Below are 20,285 nucleotides of genomic sequence, written 5' to 3'. Positions count from 1 at the left end.
GAAGTCGCGGGCAACAGCTAGTTTTATATAAAGTTGATTAGATATTTAGTTCTTTCAATATGTTAAGTTACTTAATAATTATTAAATAACGTTGTTAAGTGCCATAATATTATGATATAGTATGATAGTATTGTTACTATAATATTATGAGTTATGACATTTATAATATATTTATTTGTAATTTTGTTTCAGAAAAGAAATACTAAGTATTAGGTAAGTATATTAAGTAATATTTTTTACTACTTCCGCCCTTTTCCCCTTTTTCCAAAATAATCCTAAAATTGTCCATGGCGTAGGCAATTACCCACGGCCTGGCAACACTGGACTGAATAAAGACACGGGTCGCCCGCGGGTGGCGCACGGTTCGCGGCACCGTACCGTAACACGGTGGCGGTGCAGTGTCTGATGGGGACGCGGTCTCGGGCTACAACGCAGATATAGATCAAGATAGATACCGCATGTTTTCCTACCAACTGTGAGGTCACAAGAGCGCTTTAGTGATGGAATTCCCTCGATTCATTATCGATCATTATCGAAATCGATATTCGATCGCTTGGCTCTCCCACGTATAAAAATGGCACCACGGCACGAATGGGCTGACTCGACCGGAGAAATACCACGTTCTCTCAAAAAACCGGCGTGAAACAGCGCTTGCGCTTTGTTTCGCCGAGTGAGTTAGTTTACCGGAGGCCCAATTCCCTTCCCTATCCTCCCCTATTCCGTTCCCTTCCCATCTACACCCTCCCCTATTACCCTATTCCCTCTTAAAAGGCCGGCAACGCACCTGCAGCTCTTTTGATGCTGCGAGTGTCCATGGGCGACAGAAGTTGCTTTCCATCAGGTGACCCGTTTGCTCGTTTGCCCCCTTATTTAATAAAAAAAAACAATATCGGATCGGATAGAGCAAGAGGTCTATAAAATACAAGAAGAATAAAGAGTTCCATCCAACATTGACAACGTCTACTATTTATTGTCAAATATGTATTAGAGAATTTTAGGTTTGAGAAAATGGTGCCATATTCAAGCCAAATGTCTTGCCACTTACTTCATCATTATTTGATATTTTTAGTATATTAATAGTCGGTATTGCTTTTGAAGATAGTCGTCGAAACTTATTTGTTTTCTTAAAGCTGCGTTCATTAAAATGAGCAGAACAAATTCGACTATATTTTGTAGGGAACCAATTTCTTTTGCCCGTCGCTTCGATCCATTTATTCTTGAGATCGGGGTCACTTGGAAACCTGTAATTATAAAATATAATATTATTCTGAAATAAATCACTAAACAGAAACAAACATAAAATATCCCAAAGCGAACATTATCATTCCTCTGTTTCTAAAATCGATTAGAATCGAGGATGCGTACAACACTATTTGCTTGATTTGACAGAATAATCGGCCAAGTGCAAGTCGGACTCGCGCACGAAGGGTTCCGTACCGGTATAGAGCGAAAGTAGACAAAAAAATGTGTTTTTTGTATGAGAGCCCCCCTTAAATATTTACTTTTATTTAATTTTATTATTAATTATTAAAGTGACAATATATTTAAGTTTTTTGTGAAAATTTCAAGTGCCTAGCCGTTACCATTATTGATTGTGAGCTAAAAAGGCCAAAAAAATCACGTTTCTTGTATGGGAGCCCCCTTTAAATATTAACTTTATTTTATTTTTAGTATTTGTTGTTATAGCGGCAACAGATATACTCTTTGATTATATAAAAGGTCTAGCTATAGCTGTTCTTGAGTTACAGACGGACGGACGGACAGACGGACAGACGGACAGACGGACAGACGGACAGACGGACAGACGGACAGACCGACAGACCGACAGACCGACAGACCGACAGACCGACAGACCGACAGACCGACAGACGGACAGACGGATAGACGGACAGACGGACAGACGGACAGACAGACAGACAGACAGGCAGACAGACAGATAGACAGACACTAAACAGGAACATAAACACATCTATATATAAAAATGGATTTTCAAATGTGTTAGTCGCGCTAAAACTTGCAAACGGCTGAACGGATTGGGCTGATTTTGGTCTTAATATTCGTAGAAGTCCAGGGAAGGTTTTTAAGTGACACGAAGTTCACATTACATAAAATATAATTACCGAGTCACAAAATATCCCAAAGCGAAATCCCAAATTCCTCTGTTTCATGTCTGTTTCGAAAATCGATTAATTATAATCGAGAATATGTACAACACTATTTGCTTCATTTGACAGAAAAATGAGAATATTGAGTGTACCTCGAAACTAAGCGATGAGTGAAAATATCGATTGTTTTATTTCCATTGCGCGCTCAATAGCGGACAAACTTTCTAACTAAAGCGGCAATGTATTATGAATCATGCGGTACACACGCAGTTACGTAGATTTCATGGTAAAAACTACAACCACCCACGATTAACATTAAATAATTGATTTTAAAATAAAGGACAAATGATTTAATAATAAAATTACTTACAGATGAAAAGAAACGTATCCACTATTTAGACCAACGTTTCTAGTCGAATTTCCACAGCCCAATACGGCACAATTAGACATTTTTATTTAGAATTCCGACTGACGTCCGATTCCGATAACGGTGGAGCGCAGACTAAAGAACAGACTTTCGAAAGATTACATTGTACAACGTTTGGGAACGCGATGGCACGCGAAGTACATACACATGGCCTATCTAACTAGATCCATTTCTGTGAACGGGACCCTTTTACTGAGACCTCGATGTCTGTCCGTCTGTCTGTCTGTCTCCAGGCTGTAACTCAAGAACGGTAATAGCTAGAGAGTTGAAAATTTTACAGATTGTGTATATCTCGTGCCGCTATAACAACAAATCCTAAAAACAAAAAAATATATATTTAAGGGGGGCACCCACGGAATATATAACATAACACTAATGGAAAGGCCATAGCGATAAGTTTCATTAGAAACTGCTGTCGCCAAACTCACGCAGTAACATTTTACGCACACAAAAAAATAACCAATCACAAAAAGAATTTTAAAAAAATACCATGTCGTAAAAACCACCATAACACTTTTGAAATAAAGAAGAATTTAGCTTAAATTTAGCAATACCGGCTCTTGACTACCAAGTTCAGCTATTCAACGCTAGATGGCGCTTGACGGCTTAATATGATAAAAGACTTGAAGTTGTACGCAATTCTACACCTTAGGTCAATTAGAGTAAGGTTTTAATTCGTACTCGCGCACTTCCTTTTTTCTAGAATGTTCTATCATGACCATGATTTGTGACGTCACTAGCCGTTACTCAAAAAGGGATGGCATAATGTCGATCGATTATATCGATAAAATCAATCGGAAAAATAATAATTATGCTAAAGGTCTGTTAGTTAATTAGTTTTAATATACATTTATTGTTTGTTTTTATGGTTTTTGTGTTTATATAGAAAACTAGCCGTCCCGGCAAACGTTGTTTTGCCTGTTTCCCCTTACGGTCCGTCCGTAAAATTATTCGATTTTAACTTTTTATTTTTGATACTTTTTAGTTTAAGTTCATTTTTAGGGTTCCGTGCCCAAAGGGTTTTTACCCTTTGGGCACGGAACCCTAAAAAGGGTCCCTTTTTTACGGGACCCTATTACTGAGAGTTCGATGGCTGTTCGTCTGTCTCCAGGCTCTAACTCAAGAACCACTATAGCTAGACTTTTTTTTAAGGTTTTCTTCGCTCGTAATCAATAATAGTAACAGCTAGGCAATTGAAATTTTCAGAAAATCCTTAATTGTATTAGTAAATATTTAAGGGGGGCTCCCATTTTTTTTTTTTAAGAAGGCAGGTCACTGTAGCCCTGACGTCACTGCGACCCATGAGGATCTATTGTGACTCCTTCGCACTAGAGTATCATCCCCAACCCTATACTGCTCATAAATTGAACGATATGGTTGGGGTTGGTGCCACGAATTTCCTCTGTGGACGAGTATTCGTGGCGACCAAGGTGCCTGTTCCTGCTCTGTAGTAGAGCAGGGCAGTCGAGGAGAAGGTGAATAGGTGTTTCATCCTCCTCCTCACAGAATCTGCAAGTCACTATGCTACAAATACCCATTCTGTTTAGGTGTTTGTTGAGCTTGCAGTGCCCAGTTAGGCTTCTGGTAAGGATTCTTAATTGGTTCCTACCCAAGGTGAGCACTAATTCTGATTGTTTCTTGTTGAAGTCAGGAATTAGTGCCTTGGAGTGTTCAAGGCCAGGGGTCCCATTGCTTCCTGCATAGTCTGTGACCCTATTCCTTGAGCACTTGCCTTGTGGTACTGGGAGTTATACCACAGACTGGTTCTGGACCATATATGAGACTCTCGGCCCCAAGCCTAGCCAGCTCGTCAGCGGTTTCATTGCCGGGGACGTTGCTGTGGCCCGGGACCCATACTAGGCGGATGTTGTTGTTCCTTCCTAGCATGTTTAACGTCTCAATGCATTCCAGAACTAATTTGGACGAGACTTCAGCGGCAGTCAGTGCTTTAAGTGCAGCTTGACTATCGGAGAAGATAAAAACGTTTTTATTAACTAGGGCCATCTCCAGGCTTTCTAGTGAACAACCGAGGATAGCGAAGACTTCAGCCTGAAACACGGTCGCAAACTCCCCCAAACAGGCGTATTTGCCTTTTGGTGGCCTGCCTCCGTAGATTCCGGCTCCCGCACGATTGTCTTTCCTTGATCCATCCGTGAACCAAACTATGTCGCTAGGGCGGACATCGATTGGATTTTTCCTTTCCCAGTCCTCCCTGGAAGGTATAAAAACCTGGTACTGCTTCGAAAAGCTATACACCTTGATCATGGCATCTGATGGCATGGCCATGATAGGTGATTCACTGAGAGACTGTTCCAGCTGTCGAAATGGGGTGGAGACCCAATTCGACCCAAACGTCGAGTTAAGTTATGTCCAGGAGAACATAACTATGGCACGTGGGCCACGCCCACATGCCCTTTCCCTTAGTCTGCCTTAGTGTTATATATTCCGTGGGGGCACCCATACAACAAAAGTGATTTTTTGGCTTTTCCGTTTTTTGCCATTTGGCTACGGAACCCTTATACATCCGTCATGTCTGTCTGTCTATCTGTCCGTCCGTATGTCACAGCCACTTTTCTCCGAAACTATAAGAGCTATACTATTGAAACTTGGTAAGTAGATGTAGTCTGTAAACCGCTTTAAGATTTTGAAACAAAAATGGAAAAAAATTAAAAATTTTAGGGGTCCCCATAGATACAACAGAAACAAAAATTTTTTTTTTCATCTAACCTATGCGTGTGGGGTATTTATGGATAGGTATTTAAAAATCATATTAAAGTTTCTAATTTCATTTTTTTCTAATCTGAATAGTTTGCGAGAGAGACTCTTCCAAAGTGGTAAAATGTGTGTCCCCCCCCCCCCTCTAACTTGTAAAGTAAGGGCATGATAAGTCTAAAAAAAATATATGATGTACATTACTACAAAAACTACCAACGAAAATTGGTTCGAACGAGATCTAGCCAGTAGTTTTTTTTATACGTCATAAATGGCAAGCCTTAATTTAACTTTCATTAAATCAACTGAAATATGAAAATAAATTAAAAACCTTTTAATTTCATAAAAATATACCTTATTGCTGCTGCGGAACCCTTCATGGGCAAGTCCAACTCGCACTTGGCCGTTTTTTTTCATTGCGCGCTTAATAAACAGAACGGGCTCTATATTCTATAAGATAAGTAACTAAAAGCGGTAAATCATGCGGTACCTACACACGGAGTTACGTAATTTCATGATAAAAACTACAGCCAGCAACGCTTAACATCAAATAATTGATTTTAAAATAAAGGAAACATGATTTAATAACAAAATTACTTACCGATGATAAGAAACGTGTCCATTATCTGGGTCAACGTTTCTATTCGAATTTGTACAGCTCAATATGGCACAATTAGGCATTTTTAAAATTCCGATTGACGTCCGATTCCGATAACGGTGGAGCGCAGACTAAAGAACACACTTTCGAAAGACGAGCATTGCTATTCGCTGGTCGTTTGGGAACGCGATGGCACGCGAAGTACATTACACATGCGGTATCAGCTATCTTGATCTATATCTGTGGTCATAGTATAAACCTTTAACCTTTTTATTTTCTTGTTAACAGTTCTTTTTATCTCCATAATGTTTTTAATATTTTATTTTTCAGTAAAATATGTTTTAAAACAGTTTTTCAATTATTTTTATCATTATTTTAAGTTTAAAATTACTTAATTAATGTATCTAATTTTTTCATTAATTTATCCTGTATTCGCATAAATTCTTGAAGGCACTTAAAAAACGTGGTGGCCCTCATTTTGTTTTGACTAGTTATATTCCGTGGTCATAACTCATACCATATAGAGATGTCAAAAGATCCAAATACATAATATTTATTTTATATTTACCAAGTTTTGAAATATTGTTTGTGAGTATGACGTATTGCAGGCACTGCCTTCTGTTGTTGCTGATGGTACTTTTCCGGCTGCTAATCTGAAATTAAATAAAACTGTTAAGGGGACACCAGTCACCACGAAAGACACTCTAAGCGGGCCCCTATACGAGCAATTTTATTGCGCCATAGACCATAGCCCATACGGCACACCACGTATTGCGTAATAATCAAATTTATTATTTATTGACCGTCTAGGGTTGATATTGAACATCGCGCGCCTTCAATCTAATTGTCAAATAAACTGTTCAATAAAATTGAAGCGTGATATTGCACAATACTCGTCGTCGATCATCAAGGGGCCGGCTTACAATGGACGTTCAGGCATTTAACCGATTCAATGCGGCGCACGTTTTTGAAGACTTTCAGTCGTGGCGGCATAAAGTTTTCTCGTGACACGTGAGCCGTGTCACACGCCATAGAAGCAGATGACACGGCTACCGTGTCACCCGCCACGTTCAAAAAGATTTATTGTTTTTCTTGATTTTTACGTGTTTATTAACTTAATTTATTTAATTGAACCCCAACCATTGATATTAACGGAAGGCTACGTTGTTTTGAGTGGATTTCGAGTAGTTTTACTAAGTTTTAACCTGAAAATGGCAGTTAAGCGATTTTTTTATTCAGGTGTTGCAAACCTTTTGTAGGTTTCAAAGTTAGAAAAATGAGTATATGAAATAGATCTGGGTTTCCGATGTAAATTATACGTTCGTAGATAAATTTAAAGAAGTTCGTTGTTAAGTTTTTTTAACCCACTTCCAAAAAGGAGGAGGTTATACGTTCAGCTGTGGATATTTTTTTATGTGTGTTCAACGATTACTCCGCTGTTTGAGAACCGATTTTCAAAATTTTTCTTTTGTTGTATGGGATATTTCATATTTGTTCCGATTAATCCGGTTCCGATTTGGTACCATGTTCACAAAAGTGGTAGTCTGATGATGGGAACCATAAGAGAAATAAAAAAAATATATGAACTAGACAATCCCATACATAAAAACTAAGTGTTCTCGATAAAATATTATATCGATTTTCGATAAATTTTATAAGCACGGTAATTGGGTTCCAGTAATAAAGCTTATAGGTACAAGACCACTTTCAACTGCAGGGAAACGTTTTATTCCTATGGATAAGGAAGTTTGCGGAAACAGTTAGATAGAAATATTTTCGAAAGAAACAACTTAGATTAAAACAAAAATCGTTAGTGGATTAGTAATACTTTGATGTCATCGCGAGTATTTTTCTACGTTAATGTTTAAAAAAAATTGCGAGAACTTGAAAGACTAAAATAATATAGAATAATATGGGCTTCCAATATTACTTCTTTATTTTTTATTAAAAGTTCACTACTAAAAAGCCCGGCCGCACATTATCCGAATTTCTGATCAGAAAAATACATTTTGACACGTCAAAATTCTGATAGCATGCGGGGTCCACAACAAAATGTATGAACAGAGTGCGTTCCGGCGGGGGTCCGGCAGGCGTACGGCCGGGCAAAAAAAGAAGACAGCCCCTACTTTTTTCAATGAACAGAATATTCAGAAACGAAGCCTATAGGCTTGTTTTACGTGGAAAGTTAAGACGGTTTTGTTAGGATTAGAACCTTCTAAAGTGTAATTTGAGGGAGATACAATCGCTTTCTAAATGACACGGCTCTCGTGTCATACGCCACACGTAAAAAACCCATAAGACGCGGCTGTCGTGTAATCCGCAATGAAAGCACCTTTTAAAAAAGGTTGACGGCCCCTACTTTTTTTCAATTCACAGAATATTCAGAGGCGAAGCCTAAAGGCTTGTTCTACGTGGAAAATTAAGATGATTTTGTTCAGAGTAGAACCTTCTAAAGTGTAATTTGAGGGAGATTCATACGCCACACGTTAAAAACATGTATGATACGGCTCCCGTGTCATCCGCACTGAATCGGTTAAGACGCTGACAACTGCCAATGACCTTGAGGATTCGCATTTCTAAGCCACGCCCCCTAATTGTCCGATAAGACAGCGCCAGCTTTGCTAGCGGCTAAACCGGGAACTTCTAAAAGATAAACCTGATTATTATTGAGCTGTCGCATAGAGATTTCAATAGAAGGCGCGTAACAAGCGCGTACTATGTACTATACTTCCATGAGCGAACTATAAGAGTGCGGCTCCACTGAGGAGCGGAAGCGATTTTCGATGATGATAAATTATATTGTTTACTCATGTTAAGATTAGTGCAGAATGCAGATAGAACGGAGCACAGCGGAGAGGTAATATAAACGCACTTGAAAATAAACTTTATAATCATTCAACTGAAGTGCATAAATGCTTGAACCTTACAAAAATGCACGTTTGTCCTCGAGGATACGCGGGAATCTTTAAAAGTTTGAAGTCGATATTATACTGATTCGTTATGTCTATTGTGGTAGTAATGTAAGCCATACACGTCACGCAGGTAGACCGGAATGTGTGTGGGAATATACCTGTGCAGTTTTTTGGATCTGCGCAGGCGACCAGGTCCCACACACCTACCGGTATACCTGTGCAGGCATACCTGCGTGCTGTACAGGTGGATCTCTCCCGTCTCCGGTAGACCGTAGCTTGGCTTACTTATGGTAAATAAAACACAGTTATTCTTTTATAATATACCTATTATATTATAAAATAATGACAAAACCACAAAACCCAACTGCGTAAACACATTCAATTTTTTCATAAACATTTTTTCTGTTAAATTACATTGTACATTAAAATTACAGTTACATAAGTACAGCAAGAAATAAAACGAAATTCAGGAATCGTTTTTTACTGTCCCGGCGTTACGTTAGTAACATAGAATATCATTGGTCCCGGCAAACGTTGCTTTGTCACAATATTATATTTACGATAATATTATTTTATTGAAGTGACTAAATAGGTAAGTATGTCACCATGGCAACGTTGATGATTTTGGTGTGGAAAAAAATACCATCCGATAGATTTTAAGAGCAGTAACAATAAATCCTTATTAAGTTTTTTATAAAAATGTATATTTAAGGTGAAAAAAAATAATTACGAAAATGTTGTATGGGAAAGAATCTATAAATAGATTTTTTGCAAAAACTACTAAGTCATTCTGGTTCATTTTTGAAACAAGTAAAGTTATAGTGGTATAAGTATAAGGTTTAGAAAAAAAAATACGAAAATTTACGAGCAGCCTTTTGCAGTAGAGGGATTCAAAATTTTGAAATAATTTTACTAACTTTTTAGGTGTGGAAAAAAATACTATTCGATAGATTTCCTAAAGAGTAACAATAAATTCTTTATAAATTTTGTACAAGAATGATGTTTTAAGGCGAAAAAAAATAATTACGAAAATTGTATGGGTTTTTTTTTTATGAAATAAGGGGGCAAACGAGCAAACGGGTCACCTGATGGAAAGCAACTTCCGTCGCCCATGGACACTCGCAGCATCAGTAGACTGTAGAGCTACAAGTGCGTTGCCGGCCTTTTGAGAGGGAATAGGGTAATAGGGGAGGGTAGGAAAGGGAATAGGGGATAGTAGGGAAGGGAATAGGGTAGGGGATTGGGCCTCCAGTAAACTCACTCACTCGGCGAAAAACAGCGCAAGCGCTGTTTCACGCCGGTTTTCTGTGAGAACGTGGTATTTCTCCGGTCGAGCCGGCCCATTCGTGCCGAAGCATGGCTCTCCCACGTATAAAATAATATATAAAACGAGTCCTTAAAAAGCAACAATACTTATTATGTACTTGCAAACATGGATAGCAAAAACAACATTAAAGTAAAATTAACTACTGACTAAACTATTGTAATTATAATAAAATAAAAATTGTTACACACACTAATAACTCAAACAATTTCAAATGAAACTTATAAATAAACAATAATACCTAAATAATAATCAATTAAACCAACGCGCTTTACAAACATAGTGGATCTCCAATGCTATCATCGCCTTGTAATGACACAACTTCACTTTCTTCGTAATCTTCTGATAAAAGAGGTATTTCAAGCAACATGTCGACTGTGTCTGGATGAAATTCTTGGTGTTTATTTTTAGACAACTTTGGACGAATGTGACAAGACAAATATGGATCAGAGCTCATTAAAAAGTTGTGCAACAAATCTTCATTAGTTTCTGCTCGACTCGTCTTTCTAGTATGCATCTCTCTAGTATTTCTAAATTCTTTCTTCCTTGCCTCTGAAGCTTCTCCACCCAAATAGCCAAAATAATATCATAAAAAGGGTAAAATAGCTTGTAATAGATAAACTGGATCATAAAAAATACAATGAATGAGCCATGTTTTGGCACGAATGGGCCGACTCGACCAGAGAAATACCACGGACTCACAGGAAAACCGGCGTGAAACAGCCCTTGCGCTGTGTTTCGTAGTCGTGAAGGAGTAAGGACGTTTTTTACAAGTTACAACTTATAATAAGTAGGTAAATAAACTTATATTACCTTTCCAACATACTACCTGCCGCTGGATCTGAATTGGCATTTGGTGATTCGTTTGGATTATCAATAATTGCACAATCCATGGTTTTCCGCCGCCTGAAATAAAAATTTAAATCATAAAGGCCTAAATAAAACATCAGATTCAAAGCAAAATGAACTCATAGTACCTAATAGTACTTGTACTATTATTTATTCTGTGCTAATAGTGATAAAAAAAAACATAAAAAGTAATACGAAAATTCTCTGAAACTCGATCCATAGACCGATTGAACATTGATTTATCAGAACGATCCCCGACGCGCGACGCTATCCTAAACTTATTTAGGCTAACGATATAATCAACTCGATGAGTGGAGATTTTTTTACTTTTTGAACATTTATTTTGGAGTGCAAAACTCCAACATAAATGTTCAGATACAAAGCAAAATTATTATCAGTGATAAAATAAAACATAAAAAAACTGTATTACGATTTACGAAAATCCTCTAAGATTCGAACCATAGGCCGATTGGAAATTAATATCATAGACATAAGTATATATTATGTCTATGATTAATATAATGTTATTACAACGAAAGATTGTGATAACATTATTATGTCAATTTCCAAGGTCTATGGTTCGAATCTTAGAGGATTTTCGTAAATCGTAATCAATCATAATAGTTTATTTCAATGATATTCTATGTTACTTTATTTTATGTTTTATTTGACACAACGATCCTGGCTATCCTAAAACACATTGAGAGTGACGAAATATTTTGATTCGGGGTCGTAATTGTTCGTTTTTTTTTCAAAATAAAGTACGCAACAAGAAAGTAGATAAAATTGAACTTACTTTACTTCCATCATGTGTTTGTGGCTTTCACGAAGCTGTCGCTTTTTTGCTGGACGTCTTTTATTTTTCTTGTCACCCATTTTTACAGACGCGCAATATAATTTTAAATATTTACAGAATAAACTTAATATACTATAAAACAATGAAAAATACCTATATACAAATTTTAAGAACTAAACGCTTCAATTACACTAAAATCACGTTATCGGCAGAGCGAAATCCGTCACACGTCCACATAGCACCGCGCCTCAGCGATCACTGTCGGTTTTCATGCGAGAGAGAGAGATGTGAAATGTTCACTCAGGAGCGTGGATACATTTTTAGTTTGTTAGAGGAAAAATAAATATTGTGGGAAATCTAGATGTCAGGCCGAAAATTAAATCGGGCAATCTTTGGATTTTTGTAAAAGGTATCAAATAAACAATTTTTTAAAGCATAGATTGTATTATTACTTTAGTTAGAACTGTTTAAAGTTCCCGAAAGATGTGACTTTGGTATTTTTTTCATCCAGTAGGAGTACATTATTTTATTATTTAAATTGGACAAGCTTTTCCAAATATAATCAAAAATCACATACACCGTAATTTATCGTTTTCAGAGCCTTATTAACTTATAATTTGAAAGCTACAAAATTATAATAAAAATACTGAATACAGCAATAATCTTCAGCATAATGATATCAGCTTTCAAAGTAATAACGATTTATTCAAGCATACATTCAGTATATCTCCCGTGTATGTAATTTACAAATTACGTTTATTTGAAACACACGCCAATAGAAATACAACTTCATTAACTACATATTATCATTTGCCGTTTTAATTTTTTTTAGTTCAACTTTGAACTATGATAAGTAAAAAAATTGGTTTTTGGTGCGATCTCGGCAACGCGGCAAATGTGTGGTCAAGGTCGTTTGCTCGGGGGATGGCCTTAACACCTAACATAGGGTCGCACACAGTAAAAAGTTTTCAGTTGTACAGCCTCTACAAATATTTTTTCTATTACCTACTCATCTAAGAAAGTACGTTAGCATAATATTGTAGTTTGTATGGCAAATCTTCTTTGTCATGTTTTTTATAATATCTTTAAAATTAGTAAGTATAAGTAAGTACAGTATAAACTTAAAACTGCTCGATTTATGTTTGATAAAATACATATATCACAATATTGTTTTACAATTTTACGAGCCTATAATAGCATTAGTTTCATAAATAAATGAATAGTTACAATTTTTTTCTCTTTCGGTATTCTCGCATGCGTTGAGCTGCAGTTTTCGCCAGTTTATTTGTTAACTCACTAACGCCTCTTCTTTTCATTCTCCATCTACGTGTTGCCTCTGCAGACTTTGCTCTTTTTTCAATCGCCCTTATTTCAAAGAGTCCAGGGACTCGATTGTCGGGTGATGGACCAGCAGTTTGAATTTCTTCTGCGGCAATTTTATTTTTTACATAACTTTGTTGTTTAAGAAGTGCTTTTCGTGCTCCGAATTCTCGACCACGTTCGAACGTGGTCGAGAACAGGGTTTATTGTAGCCCAAAAAACGGACATCGTCTTTTTATTTGTTGATTCGAAAGAGTACTTAATTACAAATCCCCGAAAAAAACACCCAGGTGTCTCGCTTTAATAGTTTTTGAATTATCTCGAAAAGAAAATCCCAATCCCGCGTTCATTAAAAAGTGAAAAGTTATTATATTTCAAAATTGGTACAGATTAGAAAAAAAACCTATAATATAATACTTGTAGGACATACAAAAAGCTACATTATTAACTCTTTTTTAGTCGGCTATCCCTTATGGGGGCCATTAAAACGAAGAAAATCGATTTTCAGTTTTTATTTTTTTCTGACTTATAACAGTTTATCTAATAAATATTTGTTTCGTTCATTTATACATATTTATATCATACGCAAAACATATACATATTTATTTATTTAACATAAACTCTTAGATGAAAGTTGTGAAACCTAAGTATCTTTGTATTGTGAATTGTGATTTGTGTTTAGAACACAATTTAATTAACTCTTACAACCTAATTATTTCATTGAATTAAAAAATATATATATGAAAAATACGTCTCACCACCATGCCTTGTCCTACCGGCGAAGTTCGATCATAAAATTTTATTGCTTTTTGTGGACTCCTATGTAAAAAAAACTGTTGATAGTTTGATTACAAGTACCTATTATAGTAAAGACGAGTATTTGGCGACAGTTTTGAGTCTTACTTTTGTTCGCAACTGTGTATCTTGGGTTTGTGTATCAATGCCCAGCGAGCGGTCGAGGAAGGTGACTGAGGACGTCGTATGTCAATTTAAGAATTTCATTCAAAATGACGAGTACGAGTACGTCGTCTCATAATAATCTTATAAATAAAATTCTCGTGTCACAACTCACAGTATTTGTGCACGAACTCCTCCAAAACGGCTCAACGAAATTTTGTATGTACATTCGTTAGAATCCTGAGAATGGGTTTCTATCTCATTTTTATATTACTAGCTATTTGACCGAGCTTTGCTCGGAATTCGATAAAACACGAATAAAATGACATTTTCTAAAAATGATTCCTAGCTAGATCGATTTATCGCCCCTGAAACCCCCTATATACTAAATTTCATGAAAATCGTTGGAGCCGATTGGTTCCGAGATCCCAATTATTACAAGAATTGCTCGTTTAAAGATATAAGATTTCTATTGCCTATTAGAAATAATTTATGTGGTAAACCAACGTTTGCCGGGTCAGCTAGTGAAGTTACAAAATTGAAAATTGTACGTGCTGTATAAATATATTGACCATAGATTGACCATAGATACTATTATACTAGCTGTTGCCCGCGACTCCGTCTGCGACAGTATAGTATGTATAATAACAAACATTGTGCAGTGTGCACATTACTGAAATGATGGTATGTGCTGCACAGATATTGCCGCAGCGGCTAATGCTTCCACGTCCATCTTGAACGACGTTTAGATCACAAGTCACAACTGAACACGGCCATCATGTAGAGACGTTGCGACCATTGTATAGCTATAGCTAGGGAATGCAATACCGGGATACCGGGATCCCGCATGTATTTTGCGGGACTAATCCCGGTCGAAAATTTTGCGGGATCCCGCGGGACTGGCGGGATTACAAAGAAGCGTGATTCATACGTGCTCTGCGCGCGGGGGTGCGTGAACTGGCTACAGGCAACCCACTAAACAATTTACATTCAGTTCACCTATAATAATTCACTTTAAATGACAATGATTGTATCAACCAGCGTGGAGGCTGAGCCAACTTTTTCAGCTGCTGGCTAGTGAGTAGTGGCTACCTTGTGTCGAATGTCGTCTTGTGTCGTTGTGCCGTTTGGCAGACACAACTAATACCTTAACTTTTTTTAAACAATTTTTTAACATAATTTTATAAGCTTGGGCTGTACCTATAAATGTAACATAATCTTTTAGCACAACTTTCTCTATATTTCGAAAAAATAAATAATTTTAATAATATATGAAAATAAAATAGGCGTGTTTTTTAGTTTTTTAACCATTATTATAACATAAAATGTTTAGTTTTTTTTTATATCTAAGGTATGAAGTAGGTATTAATAAGCCCTTGTAAAGAAAAGTGACCGAGTTTATTTGAGTTTCTAAGAATAAAACGGTTTCTATCAATTAGTATCAGCGTTGCCAGATTTTTTTTGTGCCAAGTCGGGACTTTGAAACTTTTTGAGAAAAAAAGCGGGATTCTTCAGCCTAAAGCGGGACAATGTAAGAAAAAGTATAAAATCAAAAGTTTTTTTTTTTAATTTTTATCTTTTTATTTGCGTTAGAATAACGTTTTCGTGACAAAAGATAGCTAAAGTAGCCAAAGAAAATCCACAACTCTACCTCCTGTACTTTTATCTTCATTATGCACCTTTCTTTCTCAGCACGCTGCACATTCCTACGTTCGGGCTTTTCCCGAAAAGCGGGACTGTGCCTGTCACTGTCACGGGACATTTAATTTTGATGAAAAAATGGGGACGTCCCGCCAAAATCGGGACGTCTGGCAACGCTGATTAGTATAGTCTTTATAACGATTTATTTTAAAAGTTTAAGTCCACCCTGCGGGATCCCGCAAATACCGGAATCCAGCGGGATTTTTTTATTTATTTATTTATTTATTAAACATTCTTACAACTATCATTACAGACTAATATCCAATTGTTGATTGATTGTGATGGTTCAATCCCACAAAAACCGGGATTGAAATTATCTTGCAGGATTGCATTCCCTAGCTATAGCCACTGCATGCGCCATTTGATGGGCCAGCGCTGGGCCATCTTATAGAGGCGCCACACCGCCATTTGATGGGCCAGCGCTGGGCCATCTTGTAGAGGCGCCATAACAATTTGTTTGCAATAGCTTTCTGTTTTGTAGTCATCATGCCAAATTTTCGCATACGTTGTTGATATGGCTGCTTGTATTTTTTTTTTATGAAACAAGGGGGCAAACGAGCAAACGGGTCACCTGATGGAAATAGACTTCCGTCGCCCATGGACACTCAGAAGAGCTGCAGGTGCGTTGCCGGCCTTTTAAGAGGGAATAGGGTAATAGGGGAGGTAGGGGATGGGAAGGGAAGGGAAGGGAATAGGGGAGTGTATGGAAGGGAATAGGGTAGTGGATTGGGCCTCCGGTAAACTCACTCACTCGGCGAAACACAGCGCAAGCGCTGCTTCACGCCGGTTTTCTGTGAGAACGTGGTATTTCTCCGGTCGAGCCGGCCCATCCGTGCCGAAGCATGGTTCTCCCACGTAAAGTGTATGAGAAATTATGAGTGCCGAAAGCGAGATATTTTGTGAATGCTCCCTGTATGCTTTCCACGCGCTGGGAATGGATTGTATAAAAAGGACTCCAAACTATGCTGTCGTATTCGATGTGGCTACGGAGTGTACGGACTGGAGCTTTATATAATAAGGTTATGGTTTCCGGCTGCTTAAACTTTGTAGAGTTTCTTTTTATAAAACCGAGCATACGAGCAGCTTTAGTTACAACAGCATCGATCTGTTTGTTATATTTTAATCTACTGTCGATAGTCACGCCTAGATCTTTAACAACTTCAACCTCTTTTAATGCAATGCCGTCGATTTTATACACGGAAGCTATGCGTTTTAATTTACGAGTATATTTTATATGGCAACATTTGTTAACGTTAAGCTCGAGTCGCCCCAGGCTTTTATTGCGTCTAAGTCTTTTTGGAATATAGGATTTATAGCAATGTTGAATTCGTAACGTAATATCATTTATGAACAGTAGAAAGAGGGCGGGACCTAGATGAGAGCTTTGTGGGACGTACATATTATGCTGAGTCAGGCTCAGCATAATATTGTTACGGTATATGGTATACGGACACGTGGTGCCATCTAGCGACGCTTACCGAGGGAGCACAGGCAACATAAATCCCCTACTCAATACTAGATGGCATGAGGTGCGCAAGTACATACTCGAACCTTCTAGAAAGGTCCAATGTTTGTTTACGTGTTTACCGTTTATTTGTTTGCGTGTTTACGTGTTTTAATTTAGACCTTATGACTGAGTCCATAAGGTCTAAATTAAATTCAACTTACCGCACTTATCGTAAGGACGGCGTTTTATTGTGGTACATGCTCGAGCCTCCTAGAAAGTTCCCACGGTTGTTTACTTGTTTACGTGAATCGGGAACTTTCTGGAATTCGTCTCGCCATATAAAAAGCCGCAGGTAGGCCCGGCGAGTCAGTTCGATCTGAGCGATCTTCGAGGCGACAACAAGTGATCAATAGTGAGTGAACCAGTGAATCCTGCGACTTGGCTACGACCTAGGACAGTGATAGTGCTTAGTGATTGGACCTAGTGATTAGTGTTTGGACTTAGTGCTAAGTGTTGTGAATTAGTGTTTAGTGCAGTGTTAATAAAGTCTTCAAGAGAGTTACCAGGTCTTTCTCTCCAAATCCTCGAACCCTAGCACGAAACAATATGTACGTGATTCAAAGCCATTAATAGCTACGCACTGCACAGTCGTTCCTATAAAATAATCTTACCTGTTATCATTTTCATTCGATTGCAGCGTTGATAATGACGGCTTACATTCTTCTTTCACCCAGCCACGTAACTTTTTCATGCGTCTAAAACATTTTTTTTTTACATTGATGATTATTTCAACTAACAACCTACAGCGATTTTACAGGAACAGCTGTTCGAAAGAGGTAAAATAACAATTGAACATTATTACTTCTAGTTGCTATAAGCTTTGCTGTCTTGCCATACATACACATAACATGTACCTATGATGGTGAATAACTTAAGTAAGTATAATATTAATTAGGTACTTACATAATTTCGTTCATTATCTGCGCTCTCTTTTTCCTTAGCCGGAAAACTGCTTTAAGTTTCGGCATTGAAATCACAAGAATCGACACTTATGAAGGTACCCACTTCCCAGGAGAGACGCAGCCCGCAGGTTCCCCGTCCGAGAGGTGGTGAGGCACTGCCGTGAGCCGTCTCACACCCGGCTGACCCGGCTGACAGCCGGGTGTGAGACGGCTCACGGCAGTGCCTGTGATTCCTATTTATTTGGTCTAAGCCATAAGGTTATTTCTCCCAGGAACAATAAAACCTTTAGAGTTTAAACGAACAGATCTTAATACGCAGAATCCAGACACCGCCCGCCGCGCCGCCGGCTTGTTTGTGTATAAACAGTAGGTATAAACTATAAACTGTGAAACTAAACAAAATCTAAATATAAAGATCAGCTGTTAGGGGACTCGAAAGTGCAGGATGGCCTTCCGCCCACATGGGCTTGCAAACAGAACAGCTGATTTTAGTGTGACATCGTTTACTTTGAAAATAGCAAAGTAAACATTTTATAAAATCTAGTAACCAGCTCCTTGTTACTAAAAACTAATAAGTTAACTATTATACTTAATAGTTAATTACCTACTTATTATAAGTATATTATGTAATCTGTATTCTGTACTTCTTGCTTCTTGGCTTAGAATTTAGATCATAGAAAGTGAGTTTGTCCAATATACATATTACATAGTTCTTGTGATTGTCCATCAGCGTGTTTAGGGACTTCCCCTAATTTTTTTGTTAACTTATAACCTACTTAGAAATAAATATTTTGATTTTTGATTCATTAGGGAAGCCCTAAACATGCTGTTAGAATAGGAAATTAATAACTATGAAAGGAACGTTCATATACTGAAGATTACTGCTGTATTTTTATTATAATTATGTAGCTTTCAAATTATGAGTTGACAAGGCTCTAAAAACGGTAAATTACGGCATCTCCGTAGCGTAGTCCGTAGGGGGAGCGTCTTAAACCAGGAAGTTCAATCTCATTTTCCTGCATAGGTTTTCTTATTTCTCATCAAGTCACTGACGCCACACCACTTCGGGTGGTGTGGGATGGTGTGGGACGTGGGTGATATTTCAATTCCGGCCTCCCAAATATAAAGGTAATCGCAGGATCTCCGAAAATTGTGATCGAGTTAGTCGTAAATATGACGACGCGTCGGTAGGACGAGGGGAGTGGTTTGTGCTAAAAATACAGGTTTACGGCGGGGATATAATATGTACGACTTTGGTTATAGTAAGCAAAATCAACTATAATTTATGAAAATGCACCATCAGCGATGTTGATCCATAGGCAGATCGCATACCATCGTGATTTCGTTGCGTAATACCCAGCCGACAGGCCACAGATCGCGCCTAGACTTTCGCCTATACGCGCCTATATTTTGTAATCAGTAATCACACCTTCAGAAGAACTAACCAACCAATCACATGTTTTATTATAACATCAAGGAAAAGATTCAGTACATGATCATGATTCTGTCAAAAACTTGACGGTAAGAGCATTTTTATTGGACCATGGATGAGATAGCCAACGCGCGAGATTCGAGAATATTATATTTTGTTTCATAGCTAAAATTTAGGTTTCTTTTCAGGTTGAATTGCCTGCGCAAGAATCAACAAGTTTTTACGAGACGCGAGTATTTAAAATCAGGTATTAGGGTCAATTCAGACCGCAACGCGACGCGTAGATGCATTTCTAAATTTGTATGGATTTGAGATTTGCAAGACGTCTCACGCAATTGAAATCTGTCAAATCCATACAAATTTAGAAATGCATCTATGTACTAATTATCCAAAAACCTAGTTACAGAGTGTTTTAACCTGTGTGCCGTGTGTGAGTTTTTTGTTTGACATTCGATCGTGAACGCGTTTGAAGTTTACTAAGATTTTTTATGGGCCCAGGGCTCACTCCCATGAGCATCGCTAGGTACAAATCCCATACAAAACGGTTCCGAGCCCTGGTGGTAACTACAGAGCCGCGTCGTTAATACCTAGTTTAGGCAAGTAGTAGTTTGGTACCTATTTTTTTTCGATCTTGATTGTTGGTAGTTACTTTACGCTTGTAATTTAGCCATTTGGTAAGGAAGTAAGTAGGTACCTAATTAGTCTAGTTAGGTGTGGGTACTCAACTAAGAAAGAAGGTATATTAAGTATACCTACGTGCTAAGTTTAATAATTAAGTAGATAAATAAATAATTAAATTATAC

The 20,285-nt window shown here is 37.7% G+C and overlaps 1 protein-coding gene across 5 annotated transcripts in view; it reads right to left on the bottom strand.

Annotated features, from left to right (window-relative positions):
- Positions 1-20,285, bottom strand: part of LOC121735701 (stress response protein NST1-like) — a 138,130-nt gene that overhangs the window by 49,917 nt on the left and 67,928 nt on the right. For 4 of the 5 annotated variants that reach the window (XM_042126604.1, XM_042126605.1, XM_042126606.1 and 1 more), the window contains one exon: positions 6,411-6,495. In XM_042126604.1, the coding sequence (XP_041982538.1) occupies positions 6,411-6,495 (85 nt within the window). Of the gene's footprint in view, positions 1-6,410; positions 6,496-10,891; positions 10,911-20,285 lie in introns of those variants that run through there. The other variant, XM_042126608.1, reaches the window with a different exon arrangement.

Source organism: Aricia agestis, chromosome 17, assembly GCF_905147365.1.
Source record: "Aricia agestis chromosome 17, ilAriAges1.1, whole genome shotgun sequence".
Lineage (NCBI taxonomy): Eukaryota > Metazoa > Arthropoda > Insecta > Lepidoptera > Lycaenidae > Aricia > Aricia agestis.
Note: the sequence above shows the minus strand (reverse complement) of the source record. Positions and strands in the feature narration are given on the sequence as shown.